This window comes from Narcine bancroftii, chromosome 5, assembly GCF_036971445.1.
Source record: "Narcine bancroftii isolate sNarBan1 chromosome 5, sNarBan1.hap1, whole genome shotgun sequence".
NCBI lineage: Eukaryota > Metazoa > Chordata > Chondrichthyes > Torpediniformes > Narcinidae > Narcine > Narcine bancroftii.
This window is the reverse complement of record NC_091473.1, coordinates 17,557,931-17,584,620: the sequence shown is the minus strand read 5'-3', so window position 1 is coordinate 17,584,620 and position 26,690 is coordinate 17,557,931. Positions and strand designations below refer to the sequence as shown.

The following is a 26,690-nucleotide window of genomic DNA, read 5'->3' as shown; positions in this document are numbered from 1 at the left end:
GAACTTGCATGGGAAATGATGAGTTGCTGGAGGATCTCAGTGGGTCAGGAAAACATCCATGGTTAGAAATTGTCAGTCAACACCTTGGGTCCGGACCCTTCAACGAGTCTCACTGCAACACCTGTCATAGACTGAATTGCTCCAGTCATTGCAGAATGGTGAGCTGTACTGAAAGGTTTCTGGTGATGTGGATGTTACTGATCACACTGCCATTTTAAATCCTGCAGACATTCCAGTATGAGGTCACTGATTGTGCATTCCATTTGTTTCCTACAGACAGGGCCTGCCTCAGGAAGAGACAAGGTGAAGAAGGGCGGATCCTACATGTGCCACAAGGTATCTTTTGAGCATTGTAAAACACAATTATAGAAGAAAAGGCCAGACCAAAACAGACACAAAATTATAGTAAGTTCTGTTAATTACACAGCAGCTCAAGAGAAGCAGAACTGAAAGATCAGTTAACATTCCACAAAATGAGCCTTGATTACAATTGACCTGCTTAATTAAGCCTGCAGAGAATCACAAAAATTGTAAATCCTCGGATCTCAAGTGAATAAAGAGATGCTGAGGAACTCAGCAGGTCACACTGCGTTCACTGGTAGAAATGGTCAGTCAGTTTTTAGAGTCAGGACCCTTTAAGTTTGTGGAATCTGTTTAAAGAACCGACCAAATCAGTGAGAGATTAAGTAGAAGATACTGTTAAAGAATGCAGAGACTGACATGCTTTTAATGACTTGCAAACAGATCCAATAGACAGGAAATGTGTATAAGTTGTTGACTCTCCATTCTCACAAAGGACACTGAAAGATCATTCAAGAAAACAGTGAATACAGTTGAGATGTTAACTCTGTTCAGATAGTTGAAATGTGACAGAACATAATGTACTTTCATTCCTGGTTTCAAACATGTATCAGTCATTATGATACACAACATAAATTCTCAGCTGGTTTTAGTAATATAATGGGTATCAGACTGTCAATTTTGATGAGCTCATTATAGATTTAGCACATAGTAAAGTACTGGTCAATCATTCTGAAGGTGGAAGGGGGAATAAATGGGGCCAAATTAAATGAAAAATTTCCTTACCCCAAAGCCTGGTAAAGAATTCACTTATCCACACAACTTGCCCATTTCATAAAGTGACACATGGGCACTTTCTCCTGTAGTCCAGATAATATGCAAAAAAAGCTTGGATGGAACTGGAGTCCAGAACGCAGCAACCATTTGGCAAAAAGGAATCAGTGCGATCCACTTATGATCCTGAAAACACATTAAGGGGAATATTTGGAGTCCCACACATCCAATGAACGAGGTTTCCAGGTGCCGAGAATTTTCCAAACAATTCCTTATCACTTATTTTAGAGAAAAATTCAGAAAAGAATTAATCATGGGAAGTAATATAAAATTTTGAGATTGACACGTTGGATATTGAAAGGATATTTCTTCTAGTCAGGTTCTTTACAATAAGGGGATAGTTTCAGAATAAGAAGTTGCTCATGTCAGATGAAGATGAGGAAGAATTTCTTCCCTCAGTGGACCCTCGAGAGCTGTGGAGGCAAAGTCAGTGAATCAATTCAAAGCAGAGAAACACAAAGACTGCACGTGCTGGATCCTTGAGCAAACAATGAGCTGCTACAGGAATTTAGCGGGTCGGGCAGCATCCACGGGTAGAAATGTTCAGTAAATGTTATGGGTTGGGTCTCTGTATTGAGAAACTCCCTTCATGGATGCTGTCTGGCTCACTGAGTTCCTCCAGCCACTGATCATTTAGTCAAAGCAGAGATTGATCAGGACTTGATCCATCATGTTCTTATTGAATAGCAGAGCAAGTTCAAAGAGGGTGATTGGACTCTCAATCTTGTTTCATTTTGCATTCTTATGAAGAGCAGAAAGGGGTAAGAGTTGCTTGTTTAGGATAATTGAGCAAGTAAATTATCACCTTTCACATTACCAGAATGCCTGTGATTCTGAGGCAGCCCCAAGCTGTGCTGCTGTTCTGCGCTGAATCCACAATGAACTGTATTTTAATGAGGAACTATTTTTAGAAGTAATGTTTTTCACACTTTATCATGCACCCACAGATTTTACTTCATCTTCAGTTTCAATGTAATAAACATTATACTTTTCTGCCTCAATTTAAATTAAATTTGGACATACAGCACAATAACAGGCCCTTCCAGCCCACAAGCCCATGTTGCCCCAAATCCACAAATTAACCAACAATCCCTGTATGTTTCTGAAGGGTGGGAGGAAACTGCAGCACCTGGAGGAAACTCACGCAGACATGGAAAGAATGAACAAACTCCTTCAGAGTTGGATTCAAACCCAGATCGCTGGAGCTGTGATAGCATTGCACTAATTGTGCCGCCCAAAATTTATATACAACTTCCCGTACTCAGCACTGCAGACTCCCCCGACTACCCATTTCAACTCATTACTAGTAGGCAACTACCTGTGATTTGACACTTGTTCAGAGGTGACAGGATTGGTATCTCAGCATGGAGACTTTGTTCCCCTCGATGTGGGGAAGTAACAAACTTTCTGTTAGAGCCACATTACCTGTCCAGAAATGTGCACAACAGACCAGTTAATTCACCTTTCAGATCCCAGAGTGACCGATTCACTCCAACTCTCAACCACAGAGTGACTGGTTCACCTGGACCCTTAACCTCAAAGTAACCGGTTCACTCAGACTCTCAACCATAAAGTGACCAATTCATTCGAACCCTCAAACTCAGAGTGACCACTTCACTTGAACTTTCAACCTCACAGTGACTGTTTCACTCGAACCCTCAACCTCTGCTGGTTCACTTCACCTATTAATTTGGACTCCTGATCTCAATGACCATTTTGCCCAGAGCCTTGATCCCAGTGACCATTTCACCCCTAGCCTTGATCACAAAGTGATCAGTTCAGTCAAACTTCTGATATCTGGATCACTTGGACTCAACCTCAGGACAACAGTTCATTTGGACTTTTGATCACAGAGTGACTATTTCATTCATACTCCAGATATCAGAGTGACCAGTTCACTCGGACCATTACCCTCAGGTTCTGTTTCAGACTTCACTCTTAATAGTGACCATTTCAATCACTCTTCAGTTCTGTGAATTACCAGTTTACTTGCTTCACTCCCAAGAATAACTATTTCAGTTCCTCACTTCATCTGAAATATTAGCATGTGTTTACAGTGCTGTCATTGAAATGATGTCTCCTTTTTAATTTCAACAAAAATTATGCACATCATTCTATTGAGAACACTGCATAAATGATCAGTGATTCAATATGATTTTAAATTACTGTATATTTTGATATGTTACATCTCCGAAAGACCATCCAATATAAAATTATGCTTTTCAAATTAAATACTCCTAGATTCCAAAAATTATTTCAAAATGGTGCAAATGTCCCTTGATGTTTATTAAATACAACTCTTCATGTGAAGATCTCAAAGAGTTGAGTATTTTGATCTAGAAATATCATTTGGATTGTAAATGAAATGTGAAAATACACCAGTCTCATTTTTGGATTTCATCAAATGATAAAGGTAATAATATGGTTTGGGAGAGATCAAAAACAAGGAATAAATTATTTTTTTTACAATCTATACTCCTGTGTTCTCAACAAGCTTCAGGGCAATCAAAGGTAAACTGCTGGGTTCGCAAAATGGATGCTTTAATTTTAACAGCAATTTAAATTTGTTAGAAATTTAAATCACTCTATGAGCCTTTTGTTCAGATTGCCATTTAAAATCTTATTGACTTTATTTGAGAATATTGTCACATGTCCCAAAATGCAGGTTTTTTGTGAGAGTTCAGTTGGACATCTCACGCTTAGTATAACAAGTAAAACACAGTACATAAGTGCAGAGTTACAGAGATAGATCAGATGGTACAGATAAAAGACAACTTAATTTTACTATTTTGAGGTTCAGTACATTCACCCCAAGGAGTGCTGCAACATCAGCCATATTAATAATCAAGAGGGTAAACCAATATCCACAGAAAGAGAAGGGAAAACAAACAGTCATTGCAACCTGTTATCTTGCCATGTTTATGAACGACATCAGCAAATGGTATGGAGCAGTCACTGCCCATCTTTGTACCAAGCATTAGTGTTGATGTCCAACCTTCGGAGATAAAGGCCTAGAAATTGCAATACACTAATTCCCCAACTGTCCTTTGCTTTATTCATAAAGAATGATATTCTTGCCAGAGGCTAAAAACAATTAGCTGCTACAAAATAGAGGGACAATTTTTTTTCCTGCTGTTATCAGATGCATAAATGAGCCACTCATTGGTAAAGGATGATGCCCTTGCACTGTTTGACTTTACTCTTCTAAAATCCTGCACCTTGTCTCTGCACTTTTTAATTTACAGAAACTCTACTCACTGCACTCTTCTTTTATCATGCACCACCTGCTGTACTTGTGTGGATTGATGTGCCTGGACAGCATGTAAAACAAAGCTTTTCCCTGTATCCCAGTACACATCACAAAAAACTTCAGTTTAATGAATGAACTAAGATTGTCAACTTGCCTTATGCATCTGTGATTACCTTACCATATTATCTCACTTTTTTCCTAATTCACACAGTTTTCTAATATTAACCAAACTATTGTTCAAACAAAATATTAAATTAATTTACATTTTAATTAAGATACTTGCATGTTTCTGGATCTTACAAGAAAGATTGCTTGATTCAGTAAAACTTGGATGAGGTGACACAAAGGAAATAAAACTGAGAAGCACCGAATGGTAATTACTTGGCTTTTACCTCTTCATTTAAAAATTGTTTATAGTCTGCTTAAAAAGTACCATACGTGCAGATTTTGGCCAAGGTGCCTTAGCAGTGATTTTCCAATGCATATGGAGCTTGGGGCATGATGGAACACACCCACTTGAGGGAGCCTGAATAATGGTCATTCTTCCACAATCTCCTGCCATCCACTAGGGATGGGAGGGAGAAAATGGACAATGGGTTGGTAGCGAATAAGGCAATGATCTTGAGGACTGGATCTCAGAGGCAGGAGGAAGAGGATTGGTGGTGGGCTAATAGAGGAGAAGACTAAAGGCTCATTTGCCAGTGAGATAGAAGAGGATAAGCAGTTTAGGAGGTAAAAAAAAAAGAGGGTGTTGGGAATTTCCAGACTGCCATGTTATGTACAGCTGTTTTCGGCATCCAGCAGCATGAACAAGTGGCTCGCAATCTCCATGTGTATGAACGCAATGCACAGAAGCCATATCTAATTTACATGTGTGGGACTCATGCACCAGGTTTTTAAATAATTCCATTCTGTGACACACAAAACCATTGCACAATGTTAGAATTTACAGACCAAATCCCAATAGTTCCCATTTGCTTGGGAAAAACACAGCTTGCAGTCCAGCGGCTGAGAAAGAAGCCTAGGGCTTAAACTACCAGCCTTAAGAGACCAGCAAAGTGAAACCTAAATGTTAGAAAACCAGCAAGGTGAAATTAAAATTTAAATCCAGAATAAAAGGCAATTAATTAACATCACTAGTTCAGAAACAATTTATTGTCTTGAACATGTGTCAAGAAATTTGTTGTTTTGTGGCTGCATTACGGATGCAAAAATTGCTGTAAATTACATTTTTAAAAATAAATTTGTGCAAAAAAAAGAAAAAGTGAGGTAGCGTCTGTGGTTCATTATCCATTCTGAAATTTGATGGCAGAGGGGAAGAAGCTGTTTTATACCAATGGGTGTTCATCTTCAGGCTCTTGTACCTCCTTGCTGATGGTAGCAGTGAGAAGAGGGCATGGCCTGGGTGGTGTGGGCCCTTAATGACAGAAGGTGCTTTATTGAGAAATCGATGCTTGCATATTTTGTTCATGAAGTAAAGACTAACACTCATGATGATGCTGGTCGAGTTCACAACTCTCTGTAGCCTTTTCCAGTCCTGTGCATTGGCACCTCCGTCCCAGACAGTGACGCAACTCATCAGAATTCTTTCCTCAATACATCTGTAGAAATTTGCAAGAGCCTACCAAATCTCCTTAAATTCCTAAAGACATGAGGATCCCAGGATAAATCTTAAGAGATGTTGACACCCAGGAATTTGAAATTCTTTACCCTTTCCACTGCTGACCTCCCCTTGATGAAGATTGGTTTGTGTTCTCTTGGTTTCCCCTTCCTGAAGTCCATAATTTGTTCCTAAGTTTGGCTAAAGTTGAGTGCACGATTGTTGTTATGACGCAACTCAACCAGCTGATCCATCTCACTCCTGTATGCTTCCTCATTGCCATCTTGTGATTTTGCCAATGACCATAGTGTCATTGGCAAATTTGTAGATGCCCTTTGAATTGTGCCTAGTCACACAGTCATGGTTATAGAGAGAGTAAAGCAGTGGGCTAATCATCCATCCTTGAGGTGTGCCTGTGTTGATTGTCACTGAGGAGGAGATGTTGTTACCGATTCACACTGACTGTGGTCTTCCAACGAGGAAGTCTCAGGTAGGATAGACAAAGGGGAGGCTGTGGATGTGGTATATTTAGATTTTCAAAAGACTTTCAATAAGATGCCGCATGTTAAGCTGCTAAATAAGATGAAGGCCCGTGGAATTACAGGGATGCTATTAGACTGAATTTTTTCTTTCTTTTCTTTGGCTTGGCTTCGCGGATGAAGATTTATGGAGGGGTATGTCCACATCTACTGCAGGCTCGTTGGTGACTGACAAGTCCGATGCAGGACAGGCAGGCACGGTTGCAGCGGTTGCAAGGGAAAACTGGTTGGATGGGGTTGGGTGTTGGGTTTTTCCTCTTTTGTCTTTTGTCAGTGAGGTGGGCTCTGCGGTCTTCTTCAAAGGAGGTTGCTTCCTGCCGAACTGTGAGGCGTCAAGATGCACAGTTGGAGGCGATATCAGCCCACTGGCGGTAGTCAATGTGGCAGGCACCAAGAGATTTCTTTAAGCAGTCCTTGTACCTTTTCTTTGGTGCACCTCTGTCTCGGTGGCCAGTGGAGAGCTCGCCATAGAACACGATCTTGGGAAGGCAATGGTCTTCCATTCTGGAGACGTGACCCACCCAGCGCAGTTGGGTCTTCAGCAGCATGGATTCGATGCTTGCGGACTCTGCCAGCTCGAGTACTTCGTTGTTGGTGATGAAGTCATTCCAATGAATGTTGAGGTTGGAGCAGAGACAGCGCTGATGGAAGCGTTCTAGGAGCCGTCGGTGATGCCAGTAGAGGACCCATGATTCGGAGCCGAACAGGAGCGTGGGTATGACAACGGCTCTGTACACGCTGATCTTTGTGTGTTTCTTCAGGTGGTTGTTTTTCCAGACTCTTTTAAGTAGTCTTCCAAAGGCGCTATTTGCCTTGGCAAGTCTGTTGTCTATCTCTTTGTCGATCCTTGCATCAGATGAAATGGTGCAGCCAAGGTAGGTAAACTGATTGACCGTTTTGAGTTCCGTGTGGCCGATGGAGATGTGGGGGGAGCTGGTGGTCATGGTGAGGAGCTGGCTGATGGAGGACCTCAGTTTTCTTCAGGCTGACTTCCAGGCCAAACATTTTGGCAGTTTCCGCAAAACAGGACGTCATGCGCTGGAGAGATGGCTCTGAATGGGCAACTAAAGCGGCATCGTCTGGAAAGAGTAGTTCACGGACAAGTTGCTCTTGTGTCTTGGTGTGAGCTTGCAGGCACCTCAGATTGAAGAGACTGCCATCCGTGCGGTACCGGATGTAAACACCGTCTTCATTGTTGAGGTAGAAAATTGGCTGATAAGTAGAAAGCCATCCCATTCAGGATGGCTGCCTGTAACAAGAGGTGTTCCACAGAATTCAGTGTCTTGGGCCCGCTGCTGTTTACAATTTATATTAACGATTTGGATTGTGGAATGGATTGTTTTGTGGTCAAATTTGCAGGAGACACCAAGATAGGTGGCAGAGCAGGAACTGTTGAAGAAACCGTAAAACTGCAGAGAGATATAGACAGTTTGGGAGACTGGGAAAAAATATGGCAGATGAAGTACAATGTTGAGAATTGTTTGGTTCTACATTTCGGCAGTAGAAATAAACAGGCAGAGAACTATCTGGATGGGGAGAAAATTCAACCCTCGGAGGTGCAGATAGACCTGAGCGTCCTTGTGCAGAGTAATCTAAAAGTTAATGCCCAAGTAGGATTGGTAGTGAAGAAGGCGAATGCTAAGCTAGCATTCATTTCAAGAGGTATAGTGTATAAGAGTAGAGAGGTGCTAATGAGACTCTATGGGGCACTGGTGAGACCCCATCTAGAGTACTGTGTACAGTTTTGGGCGCCCTATCTTAGAAAAGATATGATGTTGTTGGAGAGAGTGCAGAGGAGATTTACCAGGATGATTCCTGGAATGCAGGGGCTGAAGTATGGGGAGTGTTTGACAGCTCTTGGGTTGTATTCGTTGGAGTATAGGAGAATTGGGGGGGTGGGGGGATCTCATAGAGACATTTCGAATATTGAAAGGTTATGACAGTGAATGCAGATGAGATGTTTCCCTTGATAGGTGAATCGAGGACAAGGGGACATAGTCTTAAAATTCGTTATCCAATTAAAACAGAGAGAAGGGAGAACTTCTTTAATCAGAGGGTGGTGGATTTATGGAACTCAATGCCATACAAAGCAGTAGAGGGAAGATCACTGGGAGTATTTAAACAGGAAATAGATAAGCATCTCATTAGTAAGGGTATCAAGGGATATGGAGAAAAGGCTGGAAATTTGAACTAGGGGTGAGCATAGTTCAGCTTAGTGTAGAGTCACGGAACAGGCTCGATGGGCCTAGTGGCCTGCTTCTGGTTCTTTATCATATGATCTTGTAAAACAGAAAAAAGTCAAGGATGCAATTACAGAAGATGGTGCAAAGGCCCAGGATTTGGGGCTTACTGACCATTTTTGAGGGGAAATAAAGCACAAAAGTCTACAGACACTGTGGTTGAGTTAAAACCACAATGCTGGAGAAACTTATCAAGTCAAACACTCTACTTAATATAGCAAAGATAAAGATACATAGCAAACATTTTGGGCTTGAGCCCTTTATCAATGTATGAGAGAATGTAGGCAGATGCCTGAACAAAATGGTGGGGGGAGGGGCATGAGGAGGAGCATTGAGGGGATGATGGTTTTGAAAGCAGAGCTGTAATCAATGAAAAGCAGCCTGATGTACATGTTGCTGTTGTCTAGGTGATTCAGAATGAGTGGAGAGCCAGTGATATTGCATCTGCTGTGGTGAGATTGTTGCGGTAGTTGAATTGCAGTGGGTCCAGGTCTTTACTTAGATATAAGTTCATTCTGGCCATGACCAATCTCTCAAAGCATTTCATCACTGTCGATGTGAGTGTTACTGGCTGATAGTCATTGAGGCAGCTCACCCTGCTCTTCTTGGCATTGGTATTATTGATTCCCTTTTGAAGCAGGTGGAAACCTCCAACTGCAGCAATGAGAAATTGAAAATGTTTGTTAACACTCCAGCTAGTTGTTTTGCACAGACATTCAGTACCCTGCCAGGTATGCCGTCAAGATCTGACGTCTTGCGAGGATTTACTCTCTTGAAGGATGTTCTGACGTTGGCCTCAGAGACAGATATCACAGGGTCGCCAGCTTCTGCAGGAATTCTCATTGGTACCACTGAATTCTCCTTTTCAAAGCGAGCATAAAAAATGCTCAGCTCATCGGGTGATGAAGCATCACAGCCATTTCTGATATTCAGCTTTGCAGTGTAGGATGTAATGGTCTGCAATCCCTGACTGTTTCTCGCTTCCTTCAGAATTGCCTCTTTACTGCTAAGATCGCCTTCCGTAGGTTGCACCTGGACTTTCTGGAGAGATCTGGTCTTAAATGCCATCAACCTCACCCTCAGCAGGTTGTGAATCCTTTGATTCATCCACAGCTTTTGATTACAGTTCTCATGGCATGGGCATGCACTCATCCACACAGGTCTTGATGAAGTTGGTGACAGCTGTGGCATATTCATTCAAGTCTGAAGATGAGTCCTTGAATATGGTCCAGTCCACTGATTCAATGCAGTCCTACAGGTGCTCCTCCACCTCTCTTGACCATACTTTCACTGTCTTCACCACTGGTGCTGTTGTCCTCACTTTCTACTTCTACGCTGGGAGTAGAAGTACAGCCAAGTGATCAGACTTGCCGAGGTGCAAGTATGGGATGGCTTGGTAGGCGTTCTAGATGGTGGTGCAGTGTGTTGGCTTCTCTGGTTGTGCAGGTAATATGTTGATGATAGTTTGTTAGAAACTTCTCTGGTTGAAGTCCCCTACAATGATGGGGAAGCTATTAGGGTGTGGTGTCTCATGGTTCCTGATTACAGAGCTCAGCCCCTCCAGCACCAGCCTGATGTCAGCCTGAGGCATAATGAGCACAGCAACAGGATGATGTCAGAGAACTCCCTCAGCAGATAAAAAGGACCACATTTGATTGCCAGATGTTCCAGGTCGGGGGAGCAGGACCATCATGCAATGAATTAACGATTAAATAAATGTCACCAACCTCTGCCTTTGCCTGACACCAGTGTCCGGACCGCACAGTGGAAGTTGAAGCCCTCGGGCTATTAGTCTTGGTCCTGAAATGTTCCTTTTCAGCTATGTTTCAGTGAAACGCATTACACAGCAATCCCTGATGTCCCTCTGCTGCTGTAATCTGGTTCTGCGTTCATCCCATTTATTTTCTAAAGATTGTACATTGACAGTAAGATGGTAGGGAATGGAGGCCTCAGGGCCCGGCATCTTAGTTCAACCCCTCCCCCCCACCCCACCATGCGTTCATGTGGTCAGGTCTTCTTTAAAGAGCCCTTATGCCAGCTGTTGGAATCATCTGTGGTCTGCCAGAGTTTGCTATTCCCGACAATCATTCTCACAGGGATGACAGCTTCTGTGGCTGTGGGTTTGAGTTGTAGTAGTTCTAAGCAGGAATATCTGATGATTCCCGTCAGAACTGCATGTAGAGTCATTGCTATAAGCAGCCATTTTTCTTGCTTGTTTTTGAAGTTAATACCTTGTGGTAACTGAGCAAAGCCTGAGCTGCTTGGAGGAAGTCAGCAGGTCAGGCATTATCTGTGGAGGGAAATGAACTGTTGATGTTTCAGGTTGAAACATCGGGTCTCCAGCATCTGAATCCAGTTGAAGGGTCTCAACCCGAAATGTCGATTGTCATTTCCCTCCACGGAGGCTGTCTGAAGCAGTGAGTTCGACCAGCAGCTCCATTTTTTTGATCCAGATTCCAATATTTCCTGTTTCTTGTTTCCTTGGTAACTGAGTAGCCAGCTAGTAATCAAATATGTATGCAACATAGGCTTTTCACTCCTTGCAAGTACTATAGTGAACTAATCAAGTGCTCTACTAAGGCCCAATACCGACCCATCAATTTATCTCTATTAAAATGGAAATCATTTCAATATTTTATTTGAACATTACAATAATCTTATTTGCATAATTTGGAAAAAAAGTAAAATGGAAAACATTGAAAAACAATCCAGACTGTCTTTGTTTATCTATCTAGATTGGTATAAAATTCCCTCTATTTTGTTGCAACTAACTGATTCCACTCTCTCTGTCATCAAGATTATAGCAAAGAACATTGATTTGACCAATGTTCATTTCTCTATCTATAGATCAGGGGTGTCAAACTCAAATTCACAGAGGGCCAAAATTAAAAACTTGGACTAAGTCGAGGGCCGAACTAAATATTTATTGAAAATTTTCAACAACATCTGCATGTTTTCTCTTCTTTCAACATATGTAATGTTAAACTTTTTCTTATTAAAATAAATGTTTAATAATAGTTTTGGATAAACTCTTTCCAGAAGCATTAACAAATGAGAAATAAAATATTCAATAAATAATATTTCTCTATAGAGGATTTGTCAAATGTTGCTAGTGTGCTGTCGAATAGTAAAATCTGAGGGCTATTGAGAATGTGGGAGAATAACATGATTCCTGAAACAATCAAATGGGTGACTGATTGTGGGCATGAACTCTAGCAGGGTTATTTGCCATGCCCTTTTTCCATTGGTACAGATATCCTTTGATTGACACACTTTTCAAGTTTTATGCCTAATGAGCTTGTATCCAGGTGCAGGACCATTTTTAACCAGGAATATATTTATCACTGTGACATGAAACTATTGGAAGATCGTTTTATCCTGAGATTAAAGTTCATAATCCTTACTCAGGCCTGTGTGCGGGAGGGCGGGGTTTGCGGGCAATCGGGTTGGACAACGACAGTGTGGGGGCATCGGCTCTCGCTGCAGGGCGGCATCTCGGCGGATCAGCGGACCCGTCACCGTGAGTCGCGGGTCGGCCTGCGGCAGGGAGGGGGAGTGGGCAACGGTCCTGGCGAGGTCAGGCCCGAGGCCTCCAGCTCCGGGCGCTGAGAAGCGGCCTTGGCTTCCCCTGACACCGGCCAGGCCCCGAAACCAGAGTCCACAGTGAGACCCTGCAACGTAAACAGAGGAGGTGGGGGCGATTAGCGGGCTGACGCCAATGCATTCTGGGATTTGTTGTATTACTGTGCATGCGCTATACTGGCACGGCGGCCAGCGGGCCACCTCTAATACATTTTTGAAATGATCTTGCGGGCCAAATATAATTATATCGCAGGCCAAATTTGGCCCGCGGGCCAGAGTTTGACATGTGTGATCTATCGCATAGAAATCCAGGATATGGTCAATTATCCCACAGTTTACAGCATATCTTCAACAACATTTAACCCGAGACATTATTGATTCCATTAAGCTTCATTGCAGCCTTGTTCAGAATTGGGACAAAGGGACCAAGTGAGATGAGAGCTATGGCTTTTGACTTTACTGCATCATCTGATTAATTTGGACATGAAGAAGGTCTGATTAAAAAAGATAAATCAGTGGAATCAGGCCAGGTAAAACTAACTGAAAGAAATCAAGAGCAATCTAATTTAAATTTTACATCAGGACATACGACATAGTAACAAGCCCACGAGCCTGTGCCATCCAAATACCCCAATCAACCTGAAACCACTGTACATTTTGAAGGGTGGGGTACCCAGAGGAAACCCATGCACAGAATGTATAAACTCCTTACAAACAGTCCCAGATTCAAACCCAGGTCACTGGCACTGTAATAGCATTGTGCGAACTGCTTTGCTCACTGTGGCGCCCAAAGACTTGCTGGAACATTACTTTCTCAACATTTCACAGTTGCGGTGGACGGAGTCCTTTCCTCTGAGTCCCTCAAAGCAGCACATTAAGTCCAATCTCCTTCAGGTGCATCATCAATGATCTTCACTTGATCTCTGTTCCTGACGAAGGACACTTTAGTCCAGAGCAGAGAGTATTGCATAAGGTGAACTGAGGATGAGGTATTGAACCATCTGACCACTCAGGTGGATCCTCAGTTTATTTGTCACAAAATACCAGACTGACAGGTTATCTCGAACATTCTTACAGTCTAATAAAGAGCACACTTACAGAATATAGGATTGCAATGAAAAGAAAGATCAATTAGTACAAACTGAGGGCAACATGAGACCGTTGTTGAGGGTTCATTGTTAACATGTTTTGCACTGGAGCAGCAAAGTTATCTCCAGGGAACTGGCCAAGATTTATCTGCCCATTGGGTCTATTATCACCTCATGGTTTATGGGAATGAATCTGCATATGTTGCCTGCTCTGTTTATCACAGTGACTTCTTCCAAAGGTGCTTTATTGACCTCAAGCATCTTAGATCCTTTGAGATTGCAGAAGCTGTACACAGCTCAAAGTTCTTTCCTTTTTTCATCCAATGCACTGAAGCTGTTACCGTTGCCCCACACCACTCTGTGTCTCGTATATCTGAAGGATAAAACTGATTTGTTCTGGTTTCACCAAATACAGAATTGCGTTTTTATTCCTTCTCAATCTTTGATTCCAGCAAATACCGAAATTGAGCAGAGCCAAATTTCTAGGGATTTAAATGTCACATTAGCACAAAGTGGAATTCTTTCAGTGGGGCTTAGTTTAATTAATGATCTAATTTTCCAGGAATTATCTTAGTGCTGTCAGAGTGTAGTGAAGTGTGTTGGTTTTGGCTTCAAGCTTTAACTGAAAAGAAATCCCACTAAAGTTTGCTTTTATTTTAAGCGTACCGCATCAACCCAGCTTTAGATAAAATGCTATTTGTAGTCTAAGTACGATAAGGGTCTGCAGTGGAAAACCTAACAGGAAACCAAGTGTTGAGCTGTAAAAGGAGACATCATTGCTGGGTGATATTTTTCAACACTGAACTATTCATATTTTGGAAGTGTCAGGCAGCAATTATTGGTGAAGGTCAAAAATAATCGTTTGTGCCTTAAAGCTGGTTCAGTGCCTTAAAAATGAAATTTGCCAATGAACAAGACAAGCTGGAGATGCTGGGTTTGAGGCCAGTATGCAAACTCAGCGGGTCACGCAGCATACATAAGAAGTAAACAACAGTCAACATTTCAGGCCTGATGCCTAGCAAAGTGTTGACTGCCTTTTACTTTCCATGTGTGACCCACTGGGTTTCTCCAGCACTTTTGTGGATTTGCCATTGTCCTTTCTAGAGACAGAAATTATACTTAGCGCTTTCAAAGACCACAACACCAGAAGACTAGAAGTCTCCATATTCACCAGGTCAGGCCACTGACGACTGGATCCAGCGGAAGATCTCATACCTCCATATTTAATGGGTTAAAATTTCCAAAAGTTAAAATGTTCTTTTGGAATTTCCATTTAAATTTGGAATGTCTGTTGAAATGTTACAATAGTATAAAATTCCCATTCTCTCCATTTATTTTCTGCTTCTCCAGTCAGCTGGCTGTTAGGAGCCATCTACTGATTATGCCAACTGCATCTGGCCATGAACACAAACACAGGCACACCAAGCTGTAAAGAATTTCTTTGTGTATAATTTAGCATGAATTAAAGAATGGATTTTTATAGAAAATTTATTGCATAAATTAATTGATAATTCAGCATCTATATAATGAATTATCACATGATATGGTCTTTGGTGCTCCAACCATAAATAATTGCATACATGTTATGATTTAGTCAATAAATATATTAATATTATTTATAAAGTATTTACTGATAGGAAAGAGTTACTGTGTTGCCAAGAGTTTATCACATCCTCAAGCTGAATATTTTTAACTGTCATCTCAACAGAAAATACTGGAATTCTTAAGGTCAGTCAGAATCTGTGAAGAGAGTCTCCCTCCCTCCCTCCCCCTCAGGTTTTAAGGACCAATATCTACAATTGTAGCATTGAAAATACTTTTAGCTGAGTACACGGATAGAAAGAGTTTAGAGAGATGCGGGCCAAATGTAGGCAAGCAGGACTAGCTTCAGTGACAACTTGGGCAAGTTGAGTTGAAGGGTCTGTTTCCATGCTGTAAAACTAAGACTCTAAGCCCATGGACTCCATTATCATTCTTAATCAAATCCCCTCACCACTCATCTTCCAGTAAGGACTTTGCATTATCCAAGATTATCCAGCTTTCTAGTATCTGTAAATAACATTTCCCTTCCTCTCAATCGTCTCCACTATTTCCTGCACTGGCTCTCAAACCTGCTTCTTCCACTCCGAGCGAGAATAGGGTTCTACCAGTCCACCCTCCATAATTTGGTACAGTGAAGCAGTGGTTCACGTGTATTTCTTCTTGTGTTGCAATGGATGCTTTCACTGCCCTAAAGAAATCAAGCACAGATGGGATGGCCACTTTGCAGAACATCAATTCAGCCAAGAAGGGTGACCCTGTCCCACTCTGACCTCTATGAATTTGATCTTCTTTGGTGCATGAAGTGCACTCAAGGTACAGCAAATCATCTTCTCACCTATGCATTACAGCCTGACAGTGAATCCAGCAATTTCTGATAACCAACTTTTCCAGTTTGGGTCTGAACTGGCTCGTTCTGGTGGAAGGTCAACAAACTTAATCATTAATTCTGCATTTTCTTTCTCAAACTTCCTGATTGACCTGCGAAATATTTAGAACTTTTCATGATTATTTCAGTTTCAGCATCATACTGTGTTTCACTTCTCTACTAAATATATCATGGATCCAGCATGTTTTGTTTTCTTCCTCCACCTCACTTCTTCCTTCATCTCCCTCCAATAACATCGTCTCCGGGAGATCGCCATATGAACAACCCTTCACCACTCTCGCTCAACCAGGGCCATCACTTCCTGTATCATTCAGTCTCCCCTAGCCTCCAACCAATCTCAGATATTCCCTTTGTTCCATTCACCCCCCACCCCCTCAATCCTCGGCTTATTAAAATGTGCATAATTTCCATATATTTATCAGTTTTGATGTAAGGCCATTGTCTGAAACGTTAACTCGAGTTTTGGACCATAAATATTGCCCAACAGAAGAGTATTTCCAGCAAATTCTGTTTCACCCAAGTGACTGCGGTGGAAAGTAAGTTGCATGACACAATGAACTGGCCATTCAGTTCATTTTAATCATGGCCAAACTGCATCTTACCCTGGTTCCTTGTTCTTTCAAACTTTTATCGGTTTCCATTCACTGCTCTCCCCCTACCCAACACCCCCCCCCCCCCCTTCCATTTCTCTCCACCCAGCCCGACCAGCTTTATCAGGGCAAAAGAGTCCATTAGCCTGTGATTGAAGAGTTCATCAAGTTTTACATCAGTTAAGTGGCTGCGTCTGAACGGGTTCAACTCTTCAGTAGAGTTCCCACATTGCGGCTAGCACGGTTTGGATTCAGAGGGTGAAATTAACAGGAGGTATTACTGAAACAAAGTCTCTATTCCCAGAGAAAATTATGTGATTAAACAATCAAGCTATTTAAAATTTGGTTGGGTAGATACAGAGAGAAACTAGTTCTTTTGATGAAGGAATCAAGAATAAGGGGAAATTGTTAAAATTATAGCCTTGCCATTTAGGAAAGAAATTGCAAGTTATTGCTCCTACAAATGGCTAAGGATGTCATTTGGAGCTTATGGGCCTGTGATTATTTGCTGTTGTTAGAATGAAACTGAAGAAGGTAAATGGACTTGCAAAACAGACCACCTATAATCATCTTAACAGCAAAGTAACTCACATAGTCTCCTCATGTTTGTATAAAGCTATCAAATAGTGGGCTCAAGATTCCACTTTTTAATCACACCCCACAATCAGTGGCTGCTACCAAACTGTATCTTAAACATTTCAACTTGACAGTCAGAGTTTTCAGGCTTCTGCTTTCAATATAGTCTCCAATGTTAACAAAGGCATAAAGAGCTAAAGGTTCACGCATGTAAACCATCAAAAACAGGAGTACAAATTGACAAAAGCTAATTTTTAAATAAAATTGGAGGATGAAAGCAAAGAGTCTATGTAAAACCTTTGCAAATCAGTGCAAAGGTCGCAGCTGGAGTTGCATGTCCAATTCTGGGCACAGATTCAAAGTAATTAGCAAGAGAAATTTAACTTTCTTTTCAAGCAAAGGTTGCTATTAATGATGTGGAATGCAAAAGTGGGGGAAGCAGATTCCACAGTGGTTTTCTGAAGGAACTGGATATACAGGAGCTTCACTTCTGGAAAGGGTTGCAGGATGAGGCAGGAATGAATCGCAAAATGGTATTCATAGTGCATGACAGCCATCATTGATCCGCCTCTAACGTTCTGATTTACATTTAGTCCTACTGCTACAGATATCGCTGTGCCGCTCGAAGTCAGAATACGCCTGATAGCTCTGCCTCCAACCTGGGCTTTCGCTGCGCTGTTGATAATTTGCCAGACTACCTGAAGTGAGCAGGTTCCTGGAAAACTCTCACGATCCCAAAGATCAAACTGAAAAGACACCTCTCCCAAAAAATGAAAATGTGCCGACGGTTCTTGCCTTCAAAAACGCCCAGCAGAGAAAACTTACTGGCAACCCATAAACTGATTTTGTCCCCACTGATATTTCTGGTATCACTAATAAAGCTCATCTCTTTCAACAGCTTTATTGATATTGGAACTCTCTCGGAATCCTTTCGAGCAGAAGTATGATCATACATCATAAGATGGAATCACAGAGTAAATAAGTTTGAACCATTCTTCATTCAAACCTTCATGATGGTGAGAGAGGCAAAGATCCCTGTGCTTCGTCTAACCCTGATATTAAATGGTTCAGTGGAGATTCATTGGTTTCTTGTTGATTTTACAAGGCCCAACCTATCCAACAGAGTACAACTGGAGCTTCAATTCTGGGGCTGTTGGCAAGAGTGGAGACACTAATGTCGCTTCACTTATATTTTGAATTAATTTGGAGGATTTTACAGAGATGTTGGTGCTTGCTGTAGGTCAGGTCTCAGACGCATATCGACCATCAGTGTCCATTGTTGCCTGGTAGCATAGGTTTTGTGTGTGCTGTGAGGTCTTCATCTTAGACACACTCTTTGTCTTTCAATTGGTCTGGGTGAAAGCACAATAATTGTCTGCACAGTGTACCTAAGCTTCTGAGATTGGGAAACCTTGTTTTGTGAAGGTTATCCATCGACGAATGGATTCCCATTCATTCTGAAGTCAAGTCAAATTTATTGTCATCTGATTGCACAGATAAAAGCTGACAAAACAGTGTTCTCCGGTCCTCAGTGCAAAATACACAGATACACACCTAGACATAACACACATACAGTCAAACAATATCTATGCAGACGAGTATTCATATATGCAGATAAATAAATCGTAAATTGAGAGTCTCGGATGAGTGAGAGCAGTTCCTTTGGTTGTTCAGCGTCCTCACTGCCCGTGGGGAGAAGCTGTTCCTCAGCCTGGTGGTGCCGGCTCTGATCCTACTGAATCTCTTCCCCGACGGGAGCAGCTGAAAGATACTGTGTGCAGGGTGGAAAGGGTCCTCCATGATTTTGCGCTCCATCTTTCTGAGAGTTGCAACAGCAAAGATGTTAAATACTTTTTAGCATAATAACGCCTCCTTGTTTGGCATCAGTCAGTCTTTACTGGTATTGATTGGCTCTGTTACACACTTGTTCTTTAGGTTCTGGGGCTTTTCACTGACCTTTGCTTTCAGGTTCCTGCAGAGCTGGGGTTTTTTTACCTTTGATGGAGCTTCCAACCCTGGAATGCCTAATATTTATTAATAATGATCTCCTGGTCATTCTTGTCAAATGAGCTTCAGAGGTTCCTTTAGCAGAAACTAACACTCTCTTTGTTGATACCAATTCTGTCAAACCAGAGCAGCCCATTAACCGGCATTCATCAATGTGTCTCCCAAGAAGAACCCCAACCCCGACTTTCTTGTGGCAGTTGACTCCAACTTTTGGGTCGATGGAGGTGATGATAATGATTTTATTGTCATACATATAAGTATGATGGTTACAGGTACTCCCTGACTTACGACTGTAATTGGGACCGAAGGATCGGTCATATCTCAAAATTGACGCAAGTAAGAATTTTGTCCAGGTGCACGGAGTACCAAACTTTTTAAACAAATGTTGTCTTTGATAAACTATAACAAGGATCCAGGGCATATAAGAGCCAAGATGTGCATACTTGCTTTGTTAGTCGGCGTCCCTGGGCCCATCAGCTGGGTGCAGCCATCTTGATTCCTGCGCACATCCGCATACACGAGAGTTAAGCATCCTGATGATATTGAATTCGCGCCCTTAACTCTCGCCAACCAAACTCCATTATGTGAACCCACTGTACATGCACCAACCAAAGCCTCGTGCATGCGCACAGGGATTAAGATGGTTGCGCCCAACCGATGAGCCCTGGGACGCTGACTAACAAAGTAAGAATGCACATTTTGGCTCTTAAATGCCCTGTATCCCTGTTATAGTTTGTCAAATACAACATAAACTGCATAATTTTTTTTTCATGGTCGTATGTGCAGATGGACGTAAAAAATACATAGGTCACAAGTCAGGGAGTACCTGTATACACACTGAAATTCTTACTTGCTGCAGCCAAAAGTTACATAAGAGACTCCCCCCCCTACAATAGTACCGATACATTAAATTGCTCCAAGACTTCATGATAACATCCTGGTCCAAGCACAGAAATTGATAATATATATAAAGGATAGATAGATGGGTGAATAAACATCCACAGTTACAGCTAGTGCAAGTGGCATTTCAATAGTGCAGACTGGTCTTTTTGTGGTCCCAGAGTACCTTGTAGTTAGGTTAGTAATGACAGAAAGCAATTCCTATGGAACAACAAGGTGCCAAGAATGACACTGGAAAAGCTAAGATGGAACTATAAACTGGGAGCACTTAGGCTTCCAGATTTTAAGAAGTATTATTTATCAGCTCAAGCTAGATTTCTATCATTCTTCTTTGAAGAAGACAGCACCCCCTCCCCCCTCTTGGATTCGAATGGAATTGTATTAAATAAGAAAGGGGACAGCAAGGGACTTTATTTATAACTGGAATGTTGTTAATAACAACAAAGATGGATAATCCTATATTAATATATATGATTAGAATATGGCAAGAAATAAATGAGCATATTGGAAAAAAAAGCAGGGATATCACTAAGAATGCTATTATGTAAAAATACATTGCTGCCCATAAATCTGGGCAACAAAATCCTGAACTCCTGGTATAATAAAGGAATAAGATGTATTGAGGATTGTTCTGTGGAGGGATCTCTTATGTCTTTTGAACAAGTAAGACATAAATATGGAGTATCTAATGGGACTTCTCTTTTCTCCAGCTAAGATCATTCCTGAGAAAAAGATGGGGCCCAATTTGGTCCACCTGAAATTAATGAAATGGAATGAATGATTTGGCTGGGGAATACACCTAAATTTATAACAACAATATACTATGCTCTCCAGAGTGAAAGCGCAAAACCAGGTTTACAGAGATCGAGAGAGAGATGGGAGTTGGATCTAGGTGTTGCAATAATGGAAAGATGTTGGTCTGATTGGTGTTTGGATAGCATGACATCAATTATAAATGCAAGATATGGATTAGTTCAGTACAATTTCCTACACCAACTATATCTCACACCACAGAAGTTGCATAGATCAAAATCTGAAATATTTGAGATGCGTTTTAGATGTTGGACAGAATCAGGAATGTTTTTACATGCCTCGTGGTCTTGTGTGAAGGTGAGACCTTTTTGTCAGGATATTACCCAAATATTAACAAGAATAACAGGGGCAACCCAGAGCTTTACCTTTGGCGCAACTTTATTGAAATAAGCAATAAATTAACTAAATTCCAAGTTTCATTTGCTAAAATAGCCTTATCAGTGACTAAGAAAAATTTTGCACGGTGGACTGCCAAATGAATAGTCATATACCTATGGAAAAAAAATACATGCACTTAAAGAATAAATATGACACATTTGTTAAGATATGGCAGCCATATTTGGATTATATAGAGGCCCAATTATAACTATAATTACAATAATAAAAAGAACAATTAGATGTTGCTACTTCCCCATATAGATTTTTTTTATGGTCAATATTAAATGTGAGCCCTGACAGTGTGTGGATTTATATTAGGAAAGTGGGAGGAGGGGTTGTTTTGTTTGTTTTTTTTTGTATAAAAAAAGACTTTAAAAAAAAATTATATACACACACATTTTGATATTGAAGAGTCTACTATTGAAATTTTAATAACCAGATGTGCTCTATCTTTATTTTCTTTCTTTTTAGTTTTCTCACTTTTGTACCATTTTGTTTCTTTTTTTTCTTTTGGGCATTATTTTGGGGGGGGGGGAAGAGTGGGAGGGATATGGGGGAGGGGAATTATACAAATAAAAGATATGTATTACCATTATGTGGTATAGGATTGCTATTTTCTGTATTTGGATACATGTGTGGAATTTAAATAAAATCTTCAAACACAAAAAAAAGAGTCTACTCTGTATAATTTATAAAAACAAACAAAAATAAAATATTCAGAAGAAAGAATAGTAATGAGAGGTTCAGCAGTCTGATAGTGGAGGGATAAAATCTGTTCTTGAACCAAGAGGTGCTGGATGTCAGGCATAATACAGTAGATAGCACAATGATCCCCAATCACAGATGTCTGTCACAGCAAAGGGGATAAAGATACATATGCAATCGCCTGCTCAGACAATAACAAATTTGGTAGGTGCCAGTGCTTGGGCCTGGGTTATATCATCAAGTCTTGTGCATATCCCCTTGATGAAACGAGGTGTTGATTATGACAAGAATATTTATGTAATCCACCTTCATACCGATTCACTGATCTCTCCCACCAATGATAGCAGTACAGTGCAGCAGTTTCCCTCTCCCAGTTCCTTGGGCTCGACTATGGAGAGAAACTCACATTTCCACCAATTCTTTAGCGCTTCTAAAAATTCGTGCCATGGCCATTTAACTCTTAATAGAAAATTAAATTCTGGCAGAGTGAAGCATTGAAAGATGAAAGCTTTGAAACGTTGCAGTCAAAATCTAAGCAAAAGCATAAGGCATTGGGACAATTAACCAGAAGACTGCTTCAAGAGTCTGGAGGGAATTTCAGAACTTAATAAATAATGTTCAAAGTATATTATATCAAGGATAAAATATACAACTTCAAAGTAGTGGCTGGATAATATCTGCACACTTACCTCTATTTTGCTCCAACTGCAGTTCACCTAAATCTTACTCTCTGCTCCACAGTGTAATGACAGGCAGAAATTAAACCAGTCAGATATGCTTCTTGCTTTCTATTTTAGCTTAAACTGAATGATTAAAACAATGTTGCTAACGCGGGAGAGTTGTTGATAGGATGTCTATGGGCTGTGGACTGAATGAATAAAGTTTAATGTCCTATTCAGGTACAGATATTATTAAAGTCTTACTTGCCTCAGGTTCATAAAGCACACTGACAATAATTTTAGTATAATTAACGTACAAGATGTCACAAAGAGAAATAAATGATAATATAAAAAGAAGACAAATAAATAAACAAATTAATTTAATATTAACAATAGGCCAGTAGTGCAAAATATATGCTGTGTCAGTAATGCAGATTGACTCAAAACAAAGCAACCAAACCATTAGAGATTACTCCTACTGTGCTTTCCAAATTCATGACTTCATGCATGTTGGAGCCCTAATGCTCCTCCAAACCACAGAGTTAATGATCAAACACAAACATGAGAGAAATAAACAGAGGGATGTTAAAGTTGGTAATTGTGCAGAATTTGATTTGAATCTGAACAGGTCTCTGAAGATGACGATAGCTCATTAAAATCAGCTTTCTGGCCAGCAGGTAAGAATTAATCTAAATAATTCCTCTGCTTTGGTAGCTACATGTGGATGTTAACATGTTTCTCCCATTATTGTACAAAATGCTGATCTGTGCTGGAATCTATTTGATCTGCTCACTCTGGACTTGGATCTGTGATGTTACACATACCCTTAGAATGGAAGTCTTGTATTCACATGCACTGATATACATGTGTGTTGTGTGCTGTCCAGGCATGCCACTCTCCATGTGGTACAAATAGCAGGTTAATGCTTCTACTTCTTCATTCCAGCTGTCCAGGTTCATTCCTGATCTCTCATGCTGCCTTTGTGGAGTTTGCATGTTCTCCTTGAGGCCAAGGGGGGGGGGGGTTCTCTGGGGTCTACAATTTCCTCTGACATGCCAAGTGCAAGCTGGCTGGCTGATTTATTTGCTCATGGAAATTACCCTCAAATACAGAAATTAAGATGAGTATTTGATAAGAGAATGTTACAGGAAAATTAGTGGGGGCAACAGAATTGACGGGATTACTCCAAGAGCTGGCCTGAAAGGCATCTTTCTATATCATGAGAAATATGGGAAGAATTCCTCAACGTGAATGGAAGGAAAATACGGATCAGCCTGATATCCATGGAACAGAATACTGAGCCCTGCTGTTCATTCCAGTGTATTAATTGAATAAACATGTTAAATGCAGGGGAAAAAAAATTAAATTCATCAAATTCTACTGTGTTTACAAATCAGAAAATAAAAATCAATGTTTCCTTTATTCATTCATGGGTAGGTTTTATCATCCATCATTGCCTGAAGTATCACCTTATTGAGCTACCCAATCCAATGAGGAACACATTATCACGCTAAAAGAATCATATTCATATTTGACAATTTAACGTGAATGATTCTTGAGTGCATTAAGTGATCTGCAGATAAGTGCACACACTCATTGAGCATGTTTGGGCTGCTGGTGATCAAAATGGGACAACAGAATGCTAATGTTGATCCAGGTGACCTGAGGAAAACTATTCCAAGTTGGGATGATGTCCTGCCAGGTTGAGTCCACACAGAAATTGGAGGGAACACACCTTTGATTCTGTTTTGGCAGCCTCCAGCCTGACAGCATCAATATTAACTTCAAATTTCCAGCAACATCCTCCTCCCTCACTTTTCCTCATCGCTGTGACCTGACTCCTTTCCTTCTCTTTCCGCTCCCCATCACCCACCCCTTCCTTCCTCCTTTCAGAGAACACCTTTCTCCCCCTCCCCTATCCTCTGCTCTTTTCACCTTCCCACCGGCATTCACCTATCACCTGCATATCTATGACCCCCTCACCCCCCCACCCATTTGCACTCCTGCCCACGTTTTGGAATGAAGGGCTCAAGTTCAAAACACTGACCTATTGCTTTTTGTGGATGCTATGTGACCTGGTGAGTTCCTCAAGCACTTTTGTGTATAGTTCCAGTTTTAGGATAAGACTCTTGTTTAATGCATGAAATGCTGTAAAACATGACGAAAAAGTATCAGCTGGCATAATTTACCTGATTGAATGTTTGTTACCAGGCACCTGAACACAACCAAGTCCTATGTTCAAGAATTGGTCATTTGTGTGAAGTGATGGATATTTACAAAAAAGCTGCTTCAGGAGAAACTGAATCTGGAACTCTCTGTTTCCTCTGCAGGATTTATCATCTTGATAAACTGCATGAATAGAAGGAGGAACAGTTCTATAAATGCAAGAATTGCCATGAGATTCACAAACAATCAAGTTAGGAATGATGTGTTACTGGACTACTTTCATAAGCCAGAAAGCACATAAGTACCAGTAACCCTTTGAACGATGCACTGCTCCACTTATTTTAAAACGTTTTAAGCCTTTTTCTTTTAAACACATTCTTCCTTTCTGCTGCTGTTTATAATTTCTTCCCTGGCAAAACTCTGAATGCTCCTCTATTGATTAGAAAGTACGGTTGGGAAACAGCCGAATGCTCTATGAATTCTAACTGATAAACCATCCAGCCAACATACCATACTGCTTCAGATAGGGTCAGCTGAAATCCTCATATGGGTAAGGCTATTACAGAATTACACCCAGTTTCTTTCTAGAGTACATGAATAAAGCCTGTCCACAAACTCGCACTGCTCAAAGTTTGTACTAGCTAGCTCATCCTTTCAGTCAAACTCAAATCCCACAGCCTTTCCATTAACTCACTATGTTTTTTTTTTAAATTGCTCTTGTTGCTTAGAGCAGTAAAATATGCCGAACCTTTCCCAATTAAATCTTAAGAGTCCTGAACCTGACTTTGTATGTAAACTATAAAATAAAGCAAAAAGTCTTGGCATCTGGTTCTCATTTTCACAGGGCAGATTGTGGAACCATGGAGTCATTGGGTCAGGCCATTCATCTCATTAAGCCATGCCAGCTCCTTTTAAGCAAGCAGTTCAGTTCCATTCCCCTGCTCTTTCTCCATTGACCTGCAATGCCACCTGAAGTGCCTACCCAGTTCTCCGATGAAAGGCTTGATGAAGTTTGTTTTATGACCTTTGCAAGCTGTGTGGAGCAGAATATAACCTACCTCTGCAAAAACAGGTTTATCCTCATTAAACTCCTGTGGCTTTTGCCCACAACTTTGAATTGTCACTCTTACCTCTCAGACAAACCATGAAACAGAACATCTCAGAATCAGAATTTATTATCATTAACAATTCACAAAATTTGGTGTTTTAGTGCATTCATATTGTGAATCATCTTACAACACTAATATATATTAAAATAAACTTAAAATAATAGTGCACAAAAAGTACAGCAGCGTCTTTGGTTCACTGATTATTCAGGAATCTGATGGCAGCGGGGAAGAAGCTGTCCTTGTGCCATTGAGTGCTCGTCATTAGGCTCCTGTACCTCCTATAGTTTTACTCTTATCAGAACATGCCAAAATCTAACATACAGCCATCAAAATCCATCTCAAGCTCTTCTGCGTCAAGGAAAACAATTCAATCTCCTCCTTTATGATCTTTGACCCAAAATCCCTCAATCCTGGAATCATTCCAGTAAGTTTCTCTTGCAATCTTCCCAAGGCATGTACATCCTTCCTGAAGTGTGATCAGAATTGGATGCAATGTCCTAACTTGGATAAACTCGACAAGCTCTTCAATGTGCGACCTGCAAATTCTGAAAGAACTTCCTCATGGCTGGGATCTTCAGTCTGCCTTACAGGTGGGTTAGGAAGTGCTTGGAGCAGGCTGACTGTAAGTGTTTGGAGGTGATGGCACTCTTTCCACTATCTCTGAGCATCTTTTGCATGCCCCTGCCAAGGGGACTCGAGGTACTTGTTACAGGTTATATATTATATATAATGACAGGGCAGCAAAACTGTTGCACAAGGATGGCCTAGGGATCTGCAAACCGTCCACACTCATGAACAAAATGCTCACCCCGATAGATAGACACAGGACCTGTCTCCTCTTCGAACAGGTTTTCCTCAAGCAAATGAAGGCATCCCTCAAGGCACGGTTCACCGGCCCAGACTGGATGGACGAATTGCCGTGGTTC

The 26,690-nt window shown here is 41.0% G+C and overlaps 2 protein-coding genes across 6 annotated transcripts in view; one reads left to right on the top strand and one right to left on the bottom strand.

The window, feature by feature from the left end:
- sumf1 (sulfatase modifying factor 1) overlaps positions 1-17,924 on the top strand; it is a 117,207-nt gene extending 99,283 nt beyond the window's left edge. Inside the window, exons 8-9 of one of the 3 annotated variants that reach the window (XM_069936922.1) lie at positions 277-336; positions 17,621-17,924. In XM_069936922.1, coding sequence (XP_069793023.1) covers positions 277-336; positions 17,621-17,734 — 174 coding nt within the window. In that variant the 3' untranslated portion in view covers positions 17,735-17,924. Of the gene's footprint in view, positions 1-276; positions 337-2,242; positions 5,630-17,620 lie in introns of those variants that run through there. The other 2 variants (XM_069936927.1, XM_069936921.1) reach the window with 2 other exon arrangements.
- setmar (SET domain and mariner transposase fusion gene) overlaps positions 1-26,690 on the bottom strand; it is a 96,875-nt gene that overhangs the window by 22,895 nt on the left and 47,290 nt on the right. The window lies entirely within an intron of this gene.